A 25,606-nucleotide genomic window follows, 5' to 3' on the forward strand; every position below is an offset into this window, starting at 1 on the left:
CGCACTGATTTGCGATCACCTTCGGCAAACAGTACATTCCTGCCTCTGGTCCTTTTTCACTTGATTTGCACTTGCTTCTCGCGCGGCAGCCAAATATTGCACAAATCGTCATTGCGATGTACGGTGTCGACGGGAAAAGCGACCGCCGTACAGCTTCGCTCAGTGTCGTCTGCTGCGATGTACTCGGTGATGGCGGCGCAGTATCCCAGAGTTCCGCGGTGTGACGTAGTTGCAAGTTATGTATTTCCGATTCCATGCCATATTCTATGCTATTCTTATCATCCACCACTCACGGCTGGCTGATCGCGTTGATAACGCGGACGGATCGTCGTTCTGACCACTGGCCAAGCGCGAAAAGCGCGAAAAGCATTGGAATCGGAAATGGAATCGTTCCGCGATAGCACCCCAGGACTGCCATCAGCTCCGCTGTCTCTTTAGCACTGTGTCCCCTGTTCAAGCTACGCTTAATTTTTCTTCCTCAAACTACCTATGCTTCACCCAAGCAGACCAACAGTGCGGCAGCCTCCCCAGTGCGTGACTAATTCTCGGCTGCGAGCGGCGCTGGGCGGAGGAAGCCTCTGCCGGCGCTCAATCTCGGAGGCCATGCTTTCTGTCGCGTGTTGCGACTGCATATAGTATATAACCTCCTTGGTCGCAACAAGGAGGTTATATACTATATGCAACATGGTGCCGTTGGAGACCGCCAAAGAGGTAAAAAAAAATAATTAGGAAACGCTCGCCATCGCCACCCTAACCGCACCGGGCTATCGTACCGCTTAGTCACATGAAATGACGTTGTCAGGTTCTCGGAGGCAGCTTCGAGGTCGCGTTGGCCTTTACCATACTTTGAGACTGCGCTCCAAAACCTGCCGACGAATGGGGCCGAGGTAGGGCCACCCTAGTATCCCATTCTAGCCACCCCTGAATATAACTTAAAAGAATAATAGACTGTTGGGCGAGTTGGTAATTCATTATGAAGGAAACTGCGAAAAAAAACGTCGACAAAAGGAGAACAGAACAGCATGTTCTCCATGATGTTCTCCCTTTGTCGACGTTTTCTTCTCTTTTTTTTTTGAGCAGTTTTTCTCATACTAACTTTCCGCGGCGTTGGCAAACAAAGCCCACCGTCCACGTGAGCCAATAATAGCCAAACAATAGCCAACAAAAAAACGCATCCTCAGCCGTTTGAAGCCAAAGTTTAAGCGAAGCCGAGCCAAGCAAAACAAGTATGGCTGCGCCCAGTAATAGGAAAACAACCCGCCTGTTTCAGACTGCCAAATGAACTTTTAACGAACTTGACGCGTATATATGGGTGCGAGTAAAGCACAACAGTGAACTAAGCATGCTGCTAGTACGCGGCAAATCCAACTCCCTTCTCAGGTCGGCCTCACCGCTTTGCCGTTGCCTGTGCACTGCCGGCGCACCGCATAGTGGGCAGTTAAAAGGCAAGCAGCGCAAAGTGCGAAACATCGGCATCGTAGCCCATGTGGACGCGGGCAAGACGACCATCACAGAGAGGATACTGTTCTACAGCGGCCTGACCCGCGCCATGGGCGAGGTGCACGACGGCGACACGGTGACCGACTGCCTGCCCCAGGAACGCGAGAGGGGCATCAGCATCACCGCTGCCACGGTGACCTTTCCGTGGCGAGACCATCGCGTCAACCTGATCGACACGCCGGGTCATGTTGACTTCAGCATGGAAGTACGTCGTTTGCGAAGCCATTACGCAATAGGTTGGGGGTATAAATGCCCCGTATGCAACAAAAGTTTGGTTTGATGGAAATCAGAGCTGGAATGCTTTAAAGTCTGAAATAATATAAAATCATATTTTATGTCTACTAGGAAGGTATAACTAGGATAAGACGCGAAGACCACAATGTCACACCGCAAACATCTCATCAATGTAAGCACAACTTGGAGTGTTTAGGGTTGCAGAGCGAAACTTAAGACAGAGGCGATACGCGCGGTACATCGTGCAACAACAACATGCCATACCAATAAACCCAAACCTTTTTACGTGGTATCCCTGCAATGCTTTCCTATGCACCACTTGAGTCATTTAAAATCTACACGAGAAACAGGTGCTGTCGGTACGAGCACATATCTGCCACAAATGTGACCTAAGAAATGTGCATTGAATTCTTATATCGACTTTGAGCAATCCATGACTCTAACTGCCAAAGTCTAAAGGTTTAGAGCCAGAAAATGATATGGATATACTGCTTCAAGACTGAAGTTTGAGGGTTGACTCACTCATTTGTACCTTGTTGGACGATCCGACTGTTTCCATCAATTCTTGTGCCACCCCTCGGCGGCGCATCAGCACAAGCATAACTTGCATGTCACTGGAAGGGTTCACATCTTTGTGCAAGTGAAAATTGTTTATTATTATTTTGTGCTCCCTTACCAAAATAATGTCCTAGCAAATGAGGAGATTTTCATCTTATTCTTTTCTAGCTGTGTTCTACCTTTTAACGCCACTGGATGTTGCACCAGACATGAGAGAACCTTACACACTTGGCATAAAGGAAGAAGAAAAAGACAAGTGTGGCACTACCTTGAAATTTTTGCAATGAATTTGAATGGAATCTTTCCGGACCTGCTTAATTTATATTCAGTAAATATGAATTACATTGTATTTTAATGAGCTTGACTAAACTTGGCAAGATTCACAGGCAGTAACTGAGTGACAATGACCGAAATACATTAAAACTTGATATGTCGCACAGGGATACCAATGCCTGGGGTTTCGTGCGAAATTCAGGAGATATTTCTTTTTTGTTTTCTTTTCTCGTACTGAACCTGTTAGTGTGAAATTAACAGAGTTCTGAAGTAATACTTTATCCATATATTAGTGTTCCTTCAAAGAATGGCAGTAAGTTATAAATTATTTGGGAATCAAAACGACGTGTCAGTGTGTGCTGCTGTGTTATGAAATATGACAACAAAGAAATACGTCTCTGTGCTTTGTTTAGGTGGAGCGTTCCCTACGAGTAATGGACGGAGCTGTCACCCTCCTTGATGGATCTGAGGGTGTCCAGGCACAGACCGTTACGGTGTGGGAGCAGGCCTGTCGCCACAATTTGCCTCGGCTCATCTTTGTGAACAAAATGGACAAGGCTGCCGCCAGCTTTGATGCTTGCGTATCTGATGTGCGTGCAAAGCTGGCAGCCTCTCCTCTGGTGGTGCAGCTGCCACTTAGAACTGTGGACAAAATGGTTGGCATTGTTGACTTGGTCACCATGGAAACAGTTATGTGGCCTGCAGATTCCCACCAGGGCCGTGTCTTCACTCGTGAACCTCTTCCAACGGGAACTAGCCAATACGAAAAAGCCGCAAGGAAGAGGTGATAGAATGCGTGCTTTCGTAGTACTGTTGGTGTAATGTTCACAGATTGAAATGCAACAATTTAGGGCTAAGTAATGTGCATACTTTCGTTTCCACAGTTTTCAGTTTGTGTCATATCAGTGTACTGTCGACTCGAACGCTTACATCTGAGCCAGCGTTACCTTTAGCAGCCAGCTTTGTGGTGACATGACGCGGTTATCTTGAGCAATCGCCCATACCAGTCATTATACTTAATCTTTAATCTTGAATTTCGATCCATGAGCATTGTACTGTTGCATTTCAATCATTGAGCACTGTACAATAATATACATCGTAACTTTGTTTTAACCAAGCTGCATTCAATGTGAAAATGTTTTTTCTTATATATGATATCTATTCTAAGAACATACTCTTTGCACAGTCATATCAGTGAAGGAAACCTATAATTACAAAGGTATGAGCCTGGATTAGTTAGTAGTAGTTCATGGGTCTCTCTAGCGCAGCATACAAATGGTTTCGTTTTTGGAATAAGAGGAGCAGAGAAGAGCGCTATATCTACTTTTTTATATGTGACAGTTTGCCATATCTGCATTAATATATTGAGGTTTGCATGCACTGTATTTAGTGATTTAAGGGTACGCACATCTATTACACAAGGTAAATGTGCAGGAGACGAGGACAGTGAAGAGGCTTGACACGCACGAGCACTCACTTACATTTTTGTTTGGAAAGAAGCAACCACATATATGGCAGTAAAGCCCATGACACATCACTTGTGTGCCATCGGCACAAAATTGGTATCATGACGCAAGAAAGCGCATTTACTTTGTGTCATGCTACACCAACAAGCCCAGACTGTTACCTTAGTGAGCACATCACTTCATCGCATGTTGAGATTAGTGAGAAAAATTCTATTGCAATGACAGAGCCATGCTGCTGTGGCCCCTGAAGAGAGCAAGACAGAGACTCAAAACTTGGTTTAGCTGCCTTTTTCGGACAGTGCTGCACTGAGACTACTGTTCAATGCTTCGGTTGTGCTGCTCATATTAATAAGCATTGTTGCATTATATTTAATTCGTGATATCCAGCAATTCTGTAATTGTTATGTTGAGCTAAGATTCTGTCACGGTTACAGTAGGGTCTCAGTTTATTATCACGTTAGTGACAGCACCATTGTTGAGACATGAACGAATTGGCACAAGCATGGGCACTAAACTGCGTGATACTCTTTTATAGTCACGCTTGGAAAACAAAATGTTTATGGATGAAAGTATTGTAGCGAAAAGGGCAAGTACAGGATTTTAAGGCTGGATGTGCATCTGGCAGAGCAAGGAGTGAACAGCGAAACAGCAGCACTGCCCATACTTGTGACTTTGGGCAATCATGATGTGTAAAGCCCCTTTTTTTAAAGACCAAAGTGGTGTGCAGTGAAATGGTGAACTTACGCAAAAAAATGTTAGAAGCAATTGAGGTTCACAGCAGAAGGGACACGTGCATAAGTTGCTCTTCACCTACTTTTTCTGCATCTGAAACATATCTCTGCATTAAAAAAAATCCCTCAGTCTTGAGATTTTTGCAACACGTACACTGGTGTTCATGAGAGGCTTGTTGGGCAGGTTGGTATCTGTTTATACTAGAAGAAATCCATTAAAACAAGAAAAAAGGAAAAAACTAAGAGGCAGAAAAGCAGGGACAGTGACAAAGATATGGCTACTAACACTTTACGTTGTCCCTAAAATAAATTGTTAGTTGAAGTCGGCACTCTGTTCTGAGTCTTTCTGGTTTTATGGTTGTGTGTTTATGCTCTTTCACATATGAACCATCACCAACTAGCCTGCCAGCAAAATTTACAGAAGTGTCAGGCTTCCCATGCTTAAACAAGAGCATTGAGGTGTCTTACTCAGTGTAGCATATATTCAGTGGTTTACAAATCACCCAACGACAATGCAAAACTGCTTCTTTGCAGGCAGGAGCTCATTGAAGCGGCAGCGGAACTTGATGACCAGTTAGCAGACCAGTTCTTGCTGCAAGATCGGCAGGTCCCACCAGCTGAACTGATGGCAGCGTTACGGAGAATTACCATTTCGGGAAAGGGTGCACCCATGCTGTGCGGCAGTGCCTATCGCAACCTCGCTGTGCAGCCCCTGCTGGATGCCGTCATTGACTTCCTACCTGGACCTGTGGTTTCCGATGGTAGCGGGCAGCTAGCTGCACTGGCATTTAAGGTGGTGCACACCAAGGTAGTGTACATCACAAGTTTTAGCTGTTTAAAATGAGAGAGGATGCGTGAAAAGCTGCAGCGAAAGTGGTTTAGTTACATTCCTGTCACAATTTTTCGGGAATATTGACACCAATATGACACAGGCCTTTGTGTATTCGGAGACAACATACACAAATAACTGTGTTTTGAATACCATGAAATGGGTGCATGAAATTGCCTGGTGCTGAGCAAAATACACCCAACACAACACATTTTCATCATGTTTTGGTTATCCTATGAAAATCGGTTTTTATCATGTCAAACATAAGAAGATGGACACTTTGTCAAGGTACATTTAGGTCCTTGTTCTAGTATTCAACTGGAATATTTAAAGAAAAGAATAAATATTTTTCATGTTATTAATATACCGGATCTAAAGTACTAAGAATAACCAACACTTCCTGATGGAGTCACATCCACATGCCCTAAGTCAGATTTGCAAGCACTCTCAAGTCAGGGAATGGGAGCTTTCTGAATCTGTGTGGCTAATCAGCACTATGTATTGTGGAGCTTGAAGAATAATAAGAGAAATTGACAAGAAGGTATTGACACTGTGCAATGAACCATAGAGTGGAAAATCAAATAATTCGCATTAGCAAGTTGGAAAGCAGTACTAGAATGAAGACTAGCATTCTAGATGAGACAAGATGAAGGATGTACAGATGGTCAGGTGATCCGCTGGCATTTGCATCCATTGCAGAGCTGTTTATGTGTATTCACCATGACAGGAATGGCATTATTGCTGATGCAATGTACTGATTGGTCCCACGCTTTACGCATACCTGTCCTTACCTCCGCCCTTGTCACATTATGTTGTCCCCTTTAAAGGGACCCTGAAACTGGTTTTTGAAATTTTGTCGGTCTTTAGTCTGCAGCATCATCAAATCATTCGCACGATGACTTAAGCAATGCACCTTGTATCAAGGCAGCTGCAGGCAATTATATGTGGCCATCCTTCTCAGCATGTTTTTTCTCTTTAACTCGCTGAAAGTGCAGCCGTTGCTGGCAACGGCAGCATGCTCGACGAAGATGAAGTGCATCACAATGTGCTTGAGATATGCTCCGCCAATTGCCGCAACACTACCAACCGTTCCCATTTTATTGTCCTGTTGCGGACAATCTGCAAATGCCAAGTATGCGGACAAACAAAAAGTACATGAGAACGATCACCGATAAGCGTAAACTTGGGCAGTGTGGTTGTGTCTTCAGGGGTGAAGTTACAGCTGCAGATGCGCAGATCTTGGCATTGATCAGATAGTGAGAGCCCAACTCTCACTGCACCGACGCACTGAAGTGACTCCACTCGCCACTTGACTTACATGATTTCACAGCTTTAAAAGTCACCAATCGCTAGATTTTTGGCACACAACGCAGCTAAGGCAATTCGTGGTGTCTGAAAAAAAAGAAACCTCGAGATGAGCACTGTTTGTGTAAACACTGGCACGTTGTAAAACAGGCAGACAACGCTCACTGTCCACCGGAGTTCAGTGACGTGACTGGACATATCCAAACAGATCGGTCACCGGTGCTACGTATAATGGAGCAATGCTACATAAAATGGAAGTGGGAGATGGAAAACTGGTTTGGCCGAGTTGCTGCAATCTGTGCTGATTTGTGTGTTTAAAGTCTTGTAACAAATTACAAGCTTGACACACAAAGTTTAAAGTGGCCTGCAAATGATCCTTAGGACTTGCTTTACTGGCTCAATGCGCTTCTACAAAATCATCAGAAATGTTTCAGGACTCCTTTAAAATCGAACAATGGCATCATCAAAAACCCATCTAGCTTTGTGAAGGCTCTTTAACCCTTTCAGGCCCAGTGATTCCAATTGGAATCATCAATTTTGTCGGTCATTCAGCAAGCACTTGGTAAAGATAAAGCGTTGTTCTTCCTCGAGAGCTCATATTTAGCATCTACTGTACACATGGTGCCAAGCTGGTAGACACAACAAAGTGAGGCCACGTGTGAGCAAAGAAATAACAGAAGCGGTCATGCTGTTCACACATTTCGCTGAGGCAGCTTCTTCGTTCACCGTGCAGAGATAGGGCATTTACTTTAGTGCTGCGTCGAAAGTTCGAATTTTGGCTAGAGGGCATTATGCTATCCCATCTAAATAACTGTTTGAGTAATAAATTAAGCAAAAATAATAGAACAATTAATAAATTAACTTGGACATTAATTTCTCTTCATTGAAAAGTGTGAGCAAAATTTTTTTCATTTTTTTTGGACTACCACGATCATGCGCACCTCAAAATGTAAAAAACGGTTGCTCACATTTAAAATAAATAATTTTGGACTTGAAGGGTTAATAATGGCTAAAACAGTTGTTCAGCTTCACATTCCTACAAACATTATCATCTCTGCGCAGTTCAAGGGCCCGCTAACTTTCGTGAGGCTGTATAGTGGCCGCATCGCAACAGGCCAGCGACTGTACAATGCCACGCGGGACCTGTCCGAGAAAGCAGTCGAGCTGGTTGAAGTGACGGCCGACGAATACCGCACCGTGAGTGAGGCCGTGGCCGGTGATGTGCTGGCCATTGCCGGACTCCAGCGCAGCGTCACCGGAGACCTGCTGGTTGCCAGTGCCTCTACGGCTCGCTCGGCCCTCGAAGGTACTACACTGAGATACTTTGCTGAGAATGTAGCTCGACTGCAGATATGAAAACATGTCGATCAATCCTGCTTGAGTCAATGACCTAGAAAGGCAGAACTAATCAGCAACACAAAATTAGCAAGAATAAAAAAAAAAAAAGCTCTCCTTTCGCTTGTTTTTTCCTTTGGTGTATTGCCTCTTCTTATTTCGTGAAACAAAAAAAAAAGCTGATAATTTGCACCTTCTCTGCTTAGCTCTTGGTGGCTTAACTAGAAAAGCCACAGTTGAATGCGATAGCAATAAATTGGAATGTCGCATGAAGAAAGGCTAGCAGCTCACTCCTTTTGCAAACACGGCCGCTGCAGCAAGCAAAGTGATCTTCAGTACGGACTATGGCTTGAATGCAATCTTTGCAATGAGCAGCACAACACATAGAAAGCTACGCACCATCTGTTGAACCCCACTCAAGAGATAAGCACAGGCGATTACACCCTGTAGGTCGAAGTATGGAGCTGAAGGCGCGCAGCCCCACTTTGGTGAAAGACGGGTGGCATCATGCCCTTTAAAACGCACCCTTGGGCCCTTTGCGCCATCTCACAGTTGATAAAGGGCAAGCCTTTGCCACACTGAAGCACCTCAGTGCTGTCCTATCCACTTCCACTGTCCACCTCTTCAGCGCACTTCAACATAATTTTGAAAAATCAACGTCTACCAACTAGCCCAACTCACCATCTTCTTGTAATAAAGTGGTACTTTAGTTAAAGCCTAATTGTTTTTACTTATTTTATTTATTTTTTCAAGACTACACGATTGTCATAATGCTTGCAGCAAAAGGTGACAGACAGTCATCTGACTGGGCTCTAGCACCACTTAGTACGGAGTGACTAATTAAGATGTTAGTTTGTTATAGTGTCAAAAGGTGACAGACAGTCATCTGTCTGGGCTCTAGCACCACTTAGTACGGAGTGACTAATTAAGATGTTAGTTTGTTATGGTGTCCATAGCTGTAACTTCGTGCAGATCAAAAACTGAAGTAACATAGAGTACTGGGCGAGTTGGTATAGATTCATGTCAAAGCGAAGCGCGAGGAAAACAGGACACAGTAAAGAACACACAGGACATGTGCTAACTGGGAACTACAGTTTAATGGAAAATCACACCATCTCCACTAAAGGGGACCATGAGGCGACATGAAGCAGCGTTTCGACATGTCGAGCCCGCGTTTCAGAGGGGAAGTGGAGAGGCAGAAAGTGGGAGAGGGGGAAGGGGAATGGGAGAGGAGGTGTGTGGAGAGGGTTCACGCATGCGCAGTAAGGGTGGTCATGCCGCACACCACCACCACCACCGGTTTGAACTCCGCCATAAGATGCTTCGCATCTAAAACACAATTGTTGGCGTTATGTCAAGTTTCCCGTGCCTGATTGAGCACCTTCAGGCATTAAACTCCATGCAAGATACTATATGCAATACATCAGGCATTACAGGGTTAAAATTAATGCCGGGTTTTTATCCTCCGAATTAAGTAAAGCAATAAACCCATAAATGAAGATGTACTAGTTATCAATTATAGAATGAATGTTTGTTGTGTACAGGGCCTGCCGGTCAGCGGGCGGCGATGCATGTTCCCGAACCCGTAGTGCTGTGCAGTATCGAGGCCCCATCTATGCGTCAGCAGAATGCACTGGACTGCTGCCCTGGCCTGCATGTTACGTGAGGACCCAGCCCTGCGGCTCAGCCACTGTCCAGACACTGGGCAAATGGTCAGTCGCAAACTTCTGCAGCATAGTTTTTCAGTAATGGCAAAATAAGCACCGGTGCAAATCAGTCGTCGATTTCTGCAACATAGTATTATATGAAAACGCGTCTTGCAAAGACGATGAATGAAGTTCATCAGATGATGATTAAGCTTGTGGAACTTGTGGAGCTTGTGGAAAGCCCAAGGAATGCGTCCCAGTGGTCTAGGAGATGATGGTGCGAGAAAAGTCGCAACAATAATCAGCAGGTTTTTTGTTGCACCGGGTAGTGTGAACAAAAATTATCATCATCATGAACATGTGCACCGATTTGTCCAGCGTGAGAGGCAATAACTCTTATGGGTGAGAGAACGAGTACAGAGAGAGAGAGAAAAAGAGAGAAATTCTTGGTGCAAAAATTTCTTGGCGAGGCAGGATTTGAACCCGCATACCCATGATCCAAAGGCGAATGTCGTAACCACTCGGCTACCCAGGCACGCTAGCAGAGCATAGTATAGCCTTGTATAGTACAGTACAGCAAGAGGGTGGGAAAGGGAAGTGAGAGTGAGGATGAGGGAGAGAGAGAGTAAGCATAGCATAGAAACAAGGATAAAGAGATAGAAAGAAAGGGAAGAAAGAGAAAGAAATAGATAGAGAAAAAAAAGAAGTAAATAAACAGAGACATAAAAGACATAGAAATCACAGAGAGAAAAGGAAAGAGAGGAAGAAATAACGAGAAAAATAAAGAGAAACAGAGAAGGCCACCCAGTTCTGCACTTTCTTCGGGCTTGGGACCACTAGTACAATGCTGCCCTTTTTTTTTCTTTCTTGCACACTTGTACTGACTGTTCCGTATTTGGCCTGTCTGTAGGTATTGGGTGGCCTGGGACGGCTTCACCTGGAAGTGACACGGGACCGCATTCTGCTTGAGCACAATGTGGATGCCAGCCTGGGCCCTCTTCAGGTAGGCTTGCCCAGAGTTCTTCAGTCGTACCAGTTATGGAGCTCCGTGCCATAACCCAGATGTGCCCACGGACAAATTTGCGGAGGATAGCAAACTGGTGCACCACCTGGGAGTGACAAAAGAAAAGCCCACCGAATCACCATGATCGCTGCAGCCTTTGCTGCCATTGTGCGAGTTGCCGCAGCCAGAATTGGAAGTACTTTCAAGGAGGGTCGAAGAGTTCTGTGGCTGCAGTACATTATGCAAACGAATGCAGTACCACCTGTGTGCTGCTTATGCAGTGCAACACACAAAGATGCCATTTATCAGCTTGTTTTTCTGCCTACAGATGGTGCTACAGTAAGCACATCTTTGCAAATGTGGCCAATGGTGTGTCTGCATACATTCCGCATTTTGATACATTGCGGCACCAAGTTGGTACAAATATAAGGATATGCTTGGATATGTATCACATCGCATGGGCGCATTGAAACTGAGGTAAAGTTTGTAAAAGGGCTGCACAAGGGGAGAAATTCGACCTTGTTGGTAAGACATTAGGAAAAAATTTGGAAATTGGAAATTTGGAAAATTTACTAATTTGGAAAGGGAAAGTCTGATCCTTTTCTCTCACATAACCATGTTCCCATCACATTAATTACGATGAGGTCTTGAAGCAATATAACTCATTTGGTCTTGCTTTTAGGCATTCCTTTAAATAGCTATGACTTGTTGCATGCTTGTAAATGTGACGAGGTGCATCAGCTTGTCTTGTGTGTGTTGCAGGTGGCCTACAAGGAAATGCCGACAGATTACTCGGCCAAGCCAGTGCGACACCTGTTAGACCGTGCTGCAGGTGGTACAAATCACAAGGTCGAAGTTGAGATGCGCGTGTTACCATCCGACACTCAGTTTCAAGAGTTAAAGGTAAGCATTTCTGTTGACACAGCCCCCTGTACTGAATAAAACCTTCTCTGTGTAGTGTTTTCTTTCCATGTGTAGATATTGTATAGCCACCTTCTGAGGTTACATTCATATCATTACTATGCCAGCAGTGCAACAACACTGCAGCATTCGCCTCTGTAATGCAATGTGCTCTGACACCAGGGCTTTGTTAGGGGTGGGCGGTCCGGGCAGTTGCCCACACTTATAGCAAACCCTGGTGCCCGCCCCAAAAGCGGACCTCTAGTGGTGGGCAACCTGGGCGGTCGCCCACCCCGAAATCTACCCAACCCTTGATTCGCACAGGGTGCCATCAGTAGTGAGGGCCTGCTGTGTGCCGACGCAGCGAGCAATGGAAAGGGTAATGATAGGTACGTGTAACCTTAAGAGACAAGAAGAGAGCAGAGTGGGTCAGAGAACAGATGGGGGTTAAGGACATCTTAGTCGAAATGAAGAACAAATCGACATGGGCAGGGCATGTAGTGCGTAGGCAAGATAAGCGCTGGTCAGTAAGAGTAACTGACTGGATTCCATGAGAAGGCAAACGCGCAAGGGGGAGACAGAAAGTTAGGTGGGCAGATGAGATTAAGGATTTTGTGGGTATAACGTGGCAGCAGAAAGCACAGGACCGGGTTGATTGGCGGAACATGGGAGAGGCCTTTGCCCTGCTGTGGGCGTAGTCAGGCTGATGATGATGACTGTGTGTCCCTACACAGGCGTGGAAGTGCTGCACCATTTGTGCCATGCTGTGCCAATCCACTTCTGCTCTGCTGTCCCGTTCCAAAACAATCTTTGATGCCTTTATGTGCCACTTTGATATGCGACGTGGCACCCGAGCGAGCTCCTATCATCATCATCACCTGGCGCGCTCTCCGTGATGTTGGTGACGGCACGAAAAAATCAGTTTCGTCACAAGGCCGAAGCAGTGAATGTGATAGCAAAAACCAGCAGCTAACTCTTTTGGATCTGATCTCGCTTAACTCTACAAAATGCTGGCGTAAGGGAATAAGGCCTCTCCAGGGAGCAAAGCGGTTTCCGTGCTGTCAGTACCCTAAACGCGAAGTGGTGAGAGCACAGTGAGTTTACAAGTCGTCCCCTTTTGTCTGCCGTAATAGCGTGAGCGCCAGCACTAGCAACTGCGCCCTTATGATCAAAGTTCGCAGTTGCTGCACGAGTGACGTAGCGCCCCGTTCCCACCCTCTCCCAGCTCCCTTCATGCTCCTTCGCCCGACAAAAGCCGGGCGGGGCGTTTCTAGGAGTAATCGACAGCAAGCCTCGCACACGGGGTGATGTTATTGCATGCACCCTTCGTGCGAAGGAGATGGGTCAGCTCGTTTCATCTCTGCTTCAGCCGGGTTCACTGCCCCCACTTGTGCACTTTACACGCACGTAGAACATATGATGCGCGGGACAATGTTATCGATTTGGACTTAATACGGAAAATGACGTCGTGATGGCGACGACAAAAACTCGCCAAGAGTGCATATTTAATCACTATCGCAATAAAAGTGAACATTTCACTTCTCTCGTCTTCTCATTTGTAAATGTCATCAGTTGTGTTTTGTCAGTGCGAACATTTAAAAAAAGACTTCCCTGAAGTCTTAATTAGAACTAACAGGCAATAATGCCAAGGAAAGTATAGGGGATGTTATTTGTAGTAATTAGGATACAAATGTGAAGAAAATAAAGTGTACGAAAAGATAACTTGCCGCTGGCAGGGACCGAACCTGCGACCTTCGAATAACGCGTCCACTGCTCCACCACTGAGCTACAGTGGCAGTCATCCTCCCGTCCACTTTTCGGGGTGTATGTGTGCATTCAAACCTAGGAGTGTTAGTCAGCGCCGCTAGTAGCCACTTGCCACCATGGCTACTAGCGGTGCTGACTAACACTCCTAGGTTTAAATGCACATAGACGTGTCTCTCAGGACAGTTCAATAAAGTTTAACCAACCAACCAACCAATCCCATTAAGTGGACAGGAGGACGACCACCGCCATAGAGCATCGGATGCATTATTCGAAGGTCGCAGGTTCAGTCCCTCCCAGTGGCAAGTCATCTTTTCACCCACTTTAATTTCTTCACATTTACATCATAATTACTACGAATAACGTCCTCTATACTTTCCTTGGCTTTCTTGTCTGTTAGTTCCAATCATTGTTGTGTCTAGCAAAGAAAAACGAGCCCTTAAATTCCCCTTCTTTCGTTCGTTCCCCAAAGTGTAGGAAGGTTTAGCTACGCACTACATTGCTTATCTCTCAGTTTCCTCGCCTCGTGGTTTCTGACTTCGTCGGTGTTCTTCTCTCTTTTTTTTTTCCTTTTTCTTTTTTTCGTAATCTATCTCCCCCACTCTCTGAAATGTCCTTGAAGGTGAGAGGGACGCGGCAAGAAGAAAGTTCGAACTTCGACGTCAGTTTTAACTCATCCCCCCGAGGAAGGGAGGTCCCCTCCCGAAACTGTTGGGAAATAAATATTTATATCACTGTTGACAACGCCTCCGTTGTGCTATACCCGCGCATATATATATATATGTATATAGCTTCGCTCCCAAGCACGCCTTTTACAGGTCCAAAGCGGCTCCAAAACAGCATTATTCCTGCTCCCTGAGCTGCTCCAAAAGACTGAAGCCCGCTTCCAGCCTTGCCTGTAATTTTTCTTTAGCTGATTCTGTTGAACACAGTGCCCAGCATGACACTGTAAACTCAACTCCCATTTGTTTCTTAAATGCTGCTTTTAACTGGAGAAACATTAATTTTGTGCCACTATAGTGACATATTCACAAACAACGTATTGTTGTACTTAGTACATAGCAGCCAACTCTTCCAAACTTTCTGTAAAGTTAACAAATTCTGGCTCATTCTATGATTTTATAAACATTGCATCAAATTTTTACATAAACAAAAGTTCTGCCTTATCAAGGTTATTACAAATTGAGTTCATCTACTTGCAACACCATAAAATTGCAGTAGCATAGTAAAAATTCAAGGTTTGGACAGATTGCTTAGGGAACGTTCCGCAGGATTGTAGGATCCTTTCAATTCCACACATTAATGTAGAATGTGAATTCTATGCATACTATTTGATGCGGTGAAGAAGATCCAAACAGCATTTCACTTGTCACTTTCTGACAAGATGCTTGGTAGTCTTCTGATAAAAGGACACCAGAGTGGTGCCTGCTTTAAGCAAGCTTATTTAAAGAATTTACTAAAACAAGCAAAATTGGCAATTGCAAAGCCCCTGAAAGGAGAACTGCAATCAGGTACAAACATATAAACAGTGTTTTACCTGAAGAGTAAAGTTGCAAGGCGGCCTTGGTACGGCATTCTTGAAGAGTCTGTCCTTCCTTTGTCTAAACATAAAGCAACCGAGGGAAATCACTACTAATAAGTTGTGTGTTTTCACCACTGTGTCAGAACAGAATGAAAACCAAAAAACGAAAAAAAAAAAAAAATGATAGTTTTGACCAAAATGAAAACGTAACTGAAATGTTATCTATTATATTTCATTACAGAGTGAAACAGATATTTTGATTGGTTTTCATTTCAAGGGGAAATTCGGCAATTCGAAACAACCGAGGTCGTGCAACCATGAGCATTAATACATATCTCAGGGGACATTATTAGCGCGTATCTGGGGCAGGGATTCCAAAGTAAAAGATTTGTTGAAATTTTGCGAGAACTGAAAAGAGTGGCAAGTGGAGCTGTTTATATCAATGTAAAGTGGACCTTGGTGTGCCAGTCACACAGGCCAGCATGGAAAGGGCATTCTCAGCACTGAAGTTTGTTTCATCAGAACAGCATTCTCGCATATCAGAGACTACACTCGATGACGTGCTGCTTCTGAGATCATGTCCACTGCCTCGATGCAAATCATTGAGCCTGCTCAGAGAATTCGTAATTCGCCTATGAGAAAATTAAATACTACTATATTTTATCACTACTTTAATTTCACATTTTTGCGTAGAAATGAAAACTGTTACGGAACATTATTTCTTTTTGTTCCGGAACAGAAATGGAATCGAACTTTTTTTTGATGGAACGAAACTAATACCAGAATGAAAAACATTTCGTTCCGACGCCCTTATTTTCATGATGGAGCTGTGCTCAGGACAAACCTCACATGCAGGTGGTAGTGACCGATGACAACGGCCTGGGGCAGCTCTGGCAGCAGCACAGACGGGCTCTCAACTCTGGTGTGTCGTTGGCACTGTCACACGGACCCTTGCGAGGTTTCCCGGTGACCAGTGCCAGCGTTGAGCTGCTGTGGTGCCAAGTGGGTCGCGGAACCTCCTTGGCTATGGTCAGTGCGGCCGCATCCCAGTGTATTGCTAAGTGTTTGGCCAACGCGGCTGTCGTGCTCATGGAACCTATCATGGACGTTCAGGTAGGCCACATGTTCATGCGCCAATGGCTTTGGCAGTCCTTCACTAGGGATTCAGGCAAATATGCTTTAAAGGGGCACTAAAGGCAAATATAGGCAAATACAGGACCGGGGTGATTGTCGGTACATGGGAGAGGCTTTTTCCCTGCAGTGGGCATAGTCCAGCTGATGATGATGATGTTATGACTGGCAGTCGGTGCCAACGCGCTGGCCATCAGAATCGGCGGGCGAGGCGTTCTCACACTGCTAGAACACCTGCATCCTTCCTGGAAACGGAGTTCCCGGGGCGGCAAGCGACCGACAATGGGCCGAATCTCGACCTCAAAGTCAGGGACCGCAAAACCGGAGACAATGGGCCACCTGGGCTTGGCTTGGTGTGCTGCCGAAACGACCTGACCTGTATGTTTTGACAGGAGTCGCCGCAGACCCTTTTCTGCCTTCGGGGAAGAATCGGAGGAGCAAGCCCGAGGCACCTGTTGTCCTGCTTCCCCCATGTGCGTGCCGTCGACTACCGGACCCTTGCTGCTTCAAGAGTGCAACGACCCCTCAGCGACAGTGAAATGGACTTTGCCATGGTGGGTGGGGTCGTGTGTGTGATTGGTGGTCATCAAGAAGGAGGAGCCAGCCTGAGGGGTTAAAACAACGGTGCTAAGTGAGAAATGGGGCTCTGAGCCCTCGGTAACAGGCTCATCCAATTCGCTCGTCGCTGAACTCTGACCTTGTCACGATGTAATTGAGTGTACGAAAAGTGCCAGTAAACTTGTTATTGTTTTCCCATCTTGCTAGCATCAGTTCCTCAACCCGGAGACTCGACTACGCTACCAAACGGAGTCCGGGTACGACGCTGCCCTATTGTAGCAACAACCTGGTTGCCGAGGAGGGACGGATCTAATACCGGTCGCAACAACTGGTTGCAGCGGTGGGATGGATCCAAATACCCAGACACGACAATGATGAAAGGCAAATATTAAAGGGGTACCGACACAAAAATTTTCAGTTGCCATTTTTTTGCGTCAGATGAAAGACCAAGTCCTCAAGAGCTTAAATATGTACTGGTAAGCATGAGTATGCCCTGAGAAATTAAATACATGTTCTTAAAAGCTAGTCTTGGTCTTGTGATACACTGTACCCTGGCATCACAACACATAATGAGCTTCTCGTCACGTGCTCGTGCAAAATACCGTAACGTTTCCACGGCCACTACGCTACGTGGCTCCGTTGGTGACGCAAAAGCGATCAGGTCATCACGACTAGCCATACCGGTGCATACAGTCACCAGAATTGACACTGTAGCCTTACATCACACTAGAGTCAGGGTCAGTGGGTGCACCATGCGAAAATTGATTTTAATGTCAGAATAAAATGTCTTGTCAGCATTTACCGACTTGCGCAGAGCCGTCTATGTATACAGGAAATCTGTATGACAGAGTAAACTCAGCCTCTTTATGTCAACGTGGATTGTTGAAGTAGAATTCCACAAACCTTGTAGTGCTTGTTTCATGCCATGGAAACACTTCATTTGGAAAAAAAAAACTTTTAATCAGTCCGCACACCTTAGCACACTTCAAACCGCCTGCCTCTGAAGTGCCTTGTGACGTAGCATTTGCGTTGCCCGATCTTTACTGCTCGAAAGCTGGCACTGTGGTGTCTTGCTTGCTAACGAAACTGAAACTACCACTGAGACACTACCACACCAATGGAGCACAGCCCAGTGAAAACGAAACTTTTGGACCACCTGCGTCGTTCTCCTTGCTAAAGCCAAGCAGTTCGTTTTTCCATAAATCGAACAGAAATGCACAAGCTGCATTGTATTCTGTCTTGTAATACACTGCAGTGTTCTTTTTTATCATGGGTAGTTTGAGTACTAGTGATTAATTGTTTGGAGGACATTCTATGTCAGCGGGCTCTTGTTTGAGAATGTCCCACGGGTGGCACAAATCGTGTCTTACATTTACCTTCATTTTCTATTAGTAAAGTGGCATTGCGCACAATATTGACGTTGTCGACATTCTCAAGCATTGACCTTTTGCTCTTGCACAAACTGTTGTTTGCCTTTAGTATCCCTTTAAAAGAGCTGAATATTGGGCTAGTAGTTGCCATTTTGATGTTAGATTGATTGTAAATAGCTCAACAGAATGGGACAACAGAACTGAAGTCTTCGTGCTAGTTTCTTTGCACTATTACCTTTAGTGTTTCTCTTCCGTGTCTCTTTTAAGGTTTTATTAGCAGTAGAGTCGAGAAATGAGCCTAACAGATTGTGCCCTAGAGCATGTGTAACTTGCAGCCAAGTTACTTTTGTTAATACATGGTTCTGTAAGTGATGACTGGAATGCTCCGATTTGGCATCTTATCGTATGATGCAGGTATCCACTCCTGAGATGTATCTTGGCCGTCTACTAAGTGACTTTTCGCAGAGGAGGGCAACGATTAAAGCAATATCCCAACGACAAGACATGCGGGTCTTGGATGTCGAGGTATGCCACATTCTTTTTACAGCGAAAGCTGTGATGAGATTACAGCAACAGCCACTTTGTCCGGCACGCCGGTGTTCGTAACTGCTACTACGCGCAGTGTAACAGGATCGAGTGGGATTTGAACCCAGGCCGTATGCGTGACGGTCGAGTATTCTACCACAGAGCCACACTACTGGTGCTTGGAACTCCTTTGCAAAAAGACCCTATACAGGCATCATGCCTTGCAGGGAATCACATTAACAGATGTCATATAGCGTGGTAGAAGAGTGAAATAACGACCAGGCGTCATGCAATGAATGCATAGCAAGTGGGTGGTTTAAAAGCTTTCCACCCATTACAAATGGCTCAGCCATAATTCTTCATCGTCATCAGCAACAGCATCAATAAAGTGCTTACAATGCCTTACAGATGTGTAGTGGGTACCTCGCTTCTCCACAAAATTATGAATAATGGCATAGTGGGTGCTTCCCTACTTCGCAAAATTATGACGATTTATGCCATAGTGCAGCGGTCTCAAACACGCGGCTTGCGGTCCTTTTGCTGTTGGCCCGGCCTGCACATAACTGTCTTTGTCCTATATTTTTCTATTTTCTTTATAAATGTGCTCATGAGCCTTCATCCCGCAATGGACAGCTGTCTGCTTCAGAAAGGTACTTGGTAGGCAAGGCAGACGGACAGGTTTCTCTTTGAATGTTTTTGGCTGAAGAGTTGATTTTGTAGTGGCCCAAGGCTTCCTGCTCTGAAATACCGGAATTTCTCTCAGTCTCACTTCGGGAGAAAGAGGAGAGGAGAATGCTCGGTATTGATATTGCTGCGCATGTTTTATTTTGATGTATTCGGGTTTCACCCGCAAAAACTGTTAGCAACACTCAGCACAGAACTTGCCGCATTGTTTGAGAGGCTTTGTGATTGTTTGAGCTTGTTCTGTTAAGATTTCGCGCAGGACGCAAACACTCAAGTTAATACGAGAGCTTACACGAGCGCCAGCGATATTCTTTATTCTTACATATCCCCGCTTTGCCTTGAGGCGTTACAGCAGGGGGGTTACAGAGTTGAAAAAAATACATTTTCATTGACACTGGACACTTGCTCAGATGTCAAACAATTCCATTGGTTAATAGTTCTAACAAAAAACAAATTTGCATACAGGTTCGTCCTGGCCCGGCATGGCCTTATTTTGTGTTCATGGTCTGTGCATTGAGAAATATAATCTGGCTTTTTTAAGTAAATGTCACCGTCTATTCCCGTTTTTTTAATGAAATATTTGGTATAAAAGCTTCAGACACAATTTTTTACGACGGGATGACAGTAACTCCCAGTTTAACTCCTTTTTCATTTCGGTGCAACTGTGATTTTTTCCATACCTACCCAAGACAAACCTGGCTGCTCTGTTTTGAATTCTTTCTAATTTATTAATCAAACTTACTTGTGATGGGTCCCAAAGATTACAGGCATATTCTAAAATTGGTCGAATACAAGTGAAGTAAGCTGTGCTTCTAAGGCTAGAATCTGCACATCTCAAATTCCTTTGGATATAATTCAATGCTACTGCGGCTTTGGAAACCACATAATCCACATGCGCATTCCAGGAACAATCATGCGACAGTAACACTCCCAATATTTGTACTTGCATTTTAAATGCGAAGCATTTCTTAGCGACCTTCTGCGACTTTGAGCGGGTCTGTCTGTCTGTCTGTCTGTCTGTCTGTCTGTCTGTCTGTCTGTCTGTCTGTCTGTCTGTCTGTCTGTCTGTCTGTCTGTCTGTCTGTCTGTCTGTCTGTCTGTCTGTCTGTCTGTCTATCTATCTATCTATATCTAGCTATCTATCTATCTATCTATCTATCTTTATCTATCTATCTATCTATCTATCTATCTATACTATCTATCTATCTATCTATCTATCTATCTATCTATAACTATCTATCTATCTATCTATCTATCTATCTATCTATCTATCTATCTATCTATCTATCTATCTATCTATCCTATCATCTATCTATCTATCTATCTATCTATCTATCTATCTATCTATCTAATCGATCTATCTATCTATCTATCTATCTATCTATCTATCTATCTATCTATCTATCTATCTATCTATCTATCTATCTATCTATCTATCTATCTATCTAATCTATCTATCTATCTATCTATCTATCTATCTATCATCTATCTATCTATCTAATCTATCTATCTACTATCTATCTATCTATCTATCTATCTATCTATCTATCTATCTATCATCTATCTATCTATCTATCTATCTATCTATCTATCTATCTATCTATCTATCTATCTATCTATCTATCTATCTATCTATCTATCTATCTATATCTATCTATCTATCTATCTATCTATCTATCTATCATATCTATCTATCTATCATCTATCTATCTATCTATCTATCTATCTATCTATCTATCTATCTATCTATCTATCTATCTATCTTTATCTATCTATCTATCTATCTATCTATCTATCTATCTATCTATCTATCTATCTATCTATCTATCTATCTATCTATCTATCTATCTATCTATCTATCTATCTATCTATCTATCTATCTATCTATCTATCTATCTATCTATCTATCTATCTATCTATCTATCTATCTATCTATCTATCTATCTATCTATCTATCTATCTATCTATCTATCTATCTATCTATCTATCTATCTATCTATCTATCTATCTATCTATCTATCTATCTATCTATCTATCTATCTATCTATCTATCTATCTATCTATCTATCTATCTATCTATCTATCTATCTATCTATCTATCTATCTATCTATCTATCTATCTATCTATCTATCTATCTATCTATCTATCTATCTATCTATCTATCTATCTATCTATCTATCTATCTATCTATCTATCTATCTATCTATCTATCTATCTATCTATCTAGCCGCCTACGACTTTGTGCTCTCCTGGCCGTTTCGTTAATCAGATGTATACCAAAATTGGTGTGTCATAACATGACCTTATTATGAACATAAATGACAGGTCATATCATGAAAAACATGACACGCATGTCACGAACAGCATGATTTACATTCCACGGCCTTTGGGCTCCCTGGCCGTTCCGTTAATCAGGTGTATACCAAAATTGGTGTGTCATAACATGGCCTTATCGCGAACATAAATGACAGGTCATATCATGAAAATCATGACACGCATGTCATGAACAGCATGATTTACATTCCACGGCCTTTGGGCTCTTGCGGCCGTTCCGTTAATTTCATATATACCAAAATTGGTACGGCGTGACAAGAGTTCATGACTAACATAATGACAGGTCCTAACATGCAAATCATGACGTGCATGTCATGTGCAGCATGATTTACATGACATGGTCTCGGGGCGCTCGGGGCCGTTTAAATGAAGGGATATATACGAAAACTGGTATGACGAGACATTTCTGTATGACGAACATAACTGACACGTGGTAACATGAAAATCATGGTATGCATGTCATGTATGACATGATTTACATGCCACGCTCATGGCGCACTCGCGGCCGTTTCGCTAGATTGATATACACCAAAATTGGTATTGTGCGATGTGTGTGCGGCCGTTTCGCTAGATTGATATACACCAAAATTGGTATTGTGCGATGTTCAACCCTCCCCCTTCCTTCAGTGAGCAAAAAATCCTGATTGCTGCATAGAATAAAAAATCAGGGTCCAAAGTAGAATCGAACCCAGGCATTCTGCGTGGCAGTTGAGTGTTCTACCGCAGAGCCATGCCAGTGCTCGAATGTGCTTTGAAAAAATACAGGCTTCATGTTGGCTGAGGAGACACGATAACAGCACTCGTCCTGTACTCTTTTTTTCCTTTATCCCATCCTTTTTTGCACCGTTATTATGAACGTATGCCAACTAGCCCGTATATCGACCCTTCTACTCATTAACAGACGTAATATTCCCTGGCAGAAGCATAGTCACGCCAGCCTCTAACCCCCGCTTTCGCAGTTGCCCTCTCCTCCTCCTTTGTTTGGATTGGATGAGAGGTTATGAAGCACATACACACAAGTGCCAAGGAAAACAGTTGCAGCCTTGTCAAAACGTCGGCTCCTGTACACAAACCCTGTTTACAAGGTCCTCAATCTTACATAGAGGTGTTCATATAAGGCAGAATTTCAGGGGCAGATGGAAGCTTGAAGAAATGGAAAAATTTGTGAGCATGGCGTGTTGCCAGAGCCAACGTCTTGTGCTTTTGTTGCTGCCTTGAAGAAGACAAGACTACTTGTCAAAACATTGGCTCCAGTGACACCTTGTGTTTAAGAATTTTCATCTCATCTCTCATAGAGGTGTACATGTGTGATCTTGACTCCTTGGCAGGAAGTCGGGGGCACCCTTGAGAGAAAGGGAGCAGAGGCTTGTGCTTGAAATTTTTTGCTTTTACACCATGGAGCACTGTGTGATACTGCACTTGTATGTTTGCAGTGTTGACAAGAGGCCCTCTCAGAAACATTAGCTTTGGGTCACCATTTCATATCTCTGTTCACATATATGTGAAATGCAGAAACATTCTGCAATGGTATTGCAGCAACTTCTGGAAGTGCATTATTTGTGTAGGCTTCAGTATCATGCAAAAATTGATACATTTCAGAGATATTTATGCACTAAGTTTTCAACACTAAAGGCTCATTCACACCTGCGACTAGCACCGGTCGCGCGACCATTTGTGACTGCAAGTCAAAAAGCGACCGATGTTCACACCTGCGTGCAACCTGTATATGTCGCCACATAGAATTAACGTCTGCTCGTATATAGCTCGCATTGCCATTGCCCCGTAAAATAAGGCGACGCCCTGTTCCTGCGCACGTGATTGGCTCAGAGTTTTGCGACTGCAGTCGCATGACTGAAAAATCGAGCAGCAAGTCACTGAGCCAAAGCAGTCGCTTTGCGACCAAAGCGGCCATTTGCGACCAGTCACTTTGCAACTAACTTAGGTGTGCGACTGTTGCTAGTTGCCGGTGTGAACGAGCCTTAACTTTGTATGAAATTCTAATGGCTATAACAGTTCTACATACTGCATGTATTAGAGCATCAACATTGAACATATGTAAAGTATTAGTTCATAGCTTATGAGAGTCTCACAAAGGTTTATAATTATTCACAGCAAGGTACGAAATGAAATTTTGTATGCTTTAAATGTTCTTATTTGTAGTAATAAAAATGGTGATATTTAATTGTGCAATAACAAAGTCACTAACTTGATGCACCATTTTTTTCCCCCTTATTTTGCTGTCTTTGGAAATAGTAGAACTGAAAGGTTACACTGAAATCAGTTTGCGGAGTTTTGCAGAATAACATTTTTCATGTTATGCATGAAACCCTCTAAACGTTACAAAAATACTGGCAAACATTCAAAGTAGTTTGCTATAATAGATATTTCTGCAAACCAACTTGTCTCGGTAATTGTGAGGTGTACGTCAGAAAGCACTGGCTAGCTTAATTGTGCAACATTTTTTTATGAGCGGCACCATCACACCTTGACTTCTTAGTGTCAGCAAATTCTCGTATGCATAACAATAAATATCAGTGATGCCAGGCCTAGCTAGCATTTTCCAACCTTCATACCGACATGGAGATCGTGTGGGATAGTTTCTGCAACTTTCCGTATTCTGAGGCAACTGTTCGCATTGAAACCTGTTTTGTACTGGTAAGACTTGAACGCTCGTCTGTAGCTACACTGCACTATGCATGGGAATTGTGAATGATCAGATATTAGCAACAGAAATGATATGCGAGTCTAGGCCTTCTCTCTCTCCACATGTAGGGTAGCATACTGAACAGAATCCTCCTGCAATTCCCCCCCTGCCTCTCTCTTGCTGTTCTGCAGTGGTAAAATCGGGAATATTTTTGTGCTTCAGATGCCTGTGGTATTCATTGCGAAGAAGAAATCCGTAAACAGGGGGTGGGGCTATGTGGTATTCATTTGTAATGCTATCCCTTCCGGCAGGTTCCACTTGCTGAAATGAACGATTATGCGGACGTGGTGCGAACGCTGTCCTCTGGCCGTGCTAGTTTCACCATGTCGTTAGCTGCCTATCATCCCATGGGAGCGCAAGAAACTGCTGTGGCATTGAGGCGGCTTGCTGGATTCACCGAGAATGTCTGAGGCCAAGAAGACTGGTCATATGTGTTTTGTCATCTGTCTGTTGCTGTAAATCATGCATTGTGCAAGCCATATGCTATTAGTAATAATAAAATACGTTGTTTTGTTGATGGGCTGGTATATTCTTTAAGGATGAAGGGGCCAAAAACATAGGCACTTAACATGAAAGCACTAGATTAGTAGTACTGGGTTCGTAATGGGCGATTACAATTTCATTAAATGATTCCGCTATATTGTTGAAAAACGAAGTTGCTTTAACCTTTGTCGAGGTATAAATACCTCAAGTTGTGCCTTGCTTGCAACATCAGTTCTTATATCAGTTGGTAAATGGTCACTACAAATCTAACATCACATATCTTGATTCCTTCCGCAGGTTACGCAACTAGAAACCAACATTCACAAACAATTATGCCTTTAATCCAGATGAAAGAGTCAATTCCTTTAAATGTTCTTTCTTTCCTCGCACAATGAACGATTGGAATAACCTGTCTAAAGAAGCTGTAACCTAAAAATCTTTGATATCCTTTGAAGAGCATTTGATTTGAAGTGTTCTGTATTTGTTCAAACTGCCTTGCCATCGAGTTTCTTTTCCTTGTCCAAATGTATCTTTTTTATGTATATGTACCACTCTGCTACAGTCCAACTTAGACCTCAGTATCTATAAATATATAAATAAATAAAACAAATTCAAAAAGGTACTGCAGCAGCGGCACAGCCCTCTGTGCCAGGAAAACTATCAGTTTAGGAGGCAAGAACTGCAGTGCGAGCAAAATGCATAAGGCCTCAAAATTCCCGTAAAAAAAAAGTTGAATTCACAAGGGAAGGA

The 25,606-nt window shown here is 43.7% G+C and overlaps 1 protein-coding gene across 1 annotated transcript; it reads left to right on the plus strand.

The window, feature by feature from the left end:
• Positions 1–1,219: 1,219 nt before the first annotated feature.
• LOC119401281 (ribosome-releasing factor 2, mitochondrial-like) lies at positions 1,220–24,890 on the plus strand. The gene is given in 11 exon segments (XM_037667969.2): positions 1,220–1,705; positions 2,979–3,349; positions 5,297–5,570; positions 7,959–8,202; positions 9,776–9,870; positions 9,872–9,943; positions 10,788–10,880; positions 11,643–11,783; positions 15,922–16,179; positions 18,540–18,650; positions 24,625–24,890. Coding segments are annotated over 11 exon segments (2,181 nt in total). The 5' UTR covers positions 1,220–1,342; the 3' UTR covers positions 24,784–24,890.
• The last annotated feature ends 716 nt before the right edge of the window (positions 24,891–25,606 follow it).

The sequence above is a fragment of the Rhipicephalus sanguineus genome, chromosome 8 (genome assembly GCF_013339695.2).
Source record: "Rhipicephalus sanguineus isolate Rsan-2018 chromosome 8, BIME_Rsan_1.4, whole genome shotgun sequence".
In the NCBI taxonomy this organism is placed as follows: domain Eukaryota; kingdom Metazoa; phylum Arthropoda; class Arachnida; order Ixodida; family Ixodidae; genus Rhipicephalus; species Rhipicephalus sanguineus.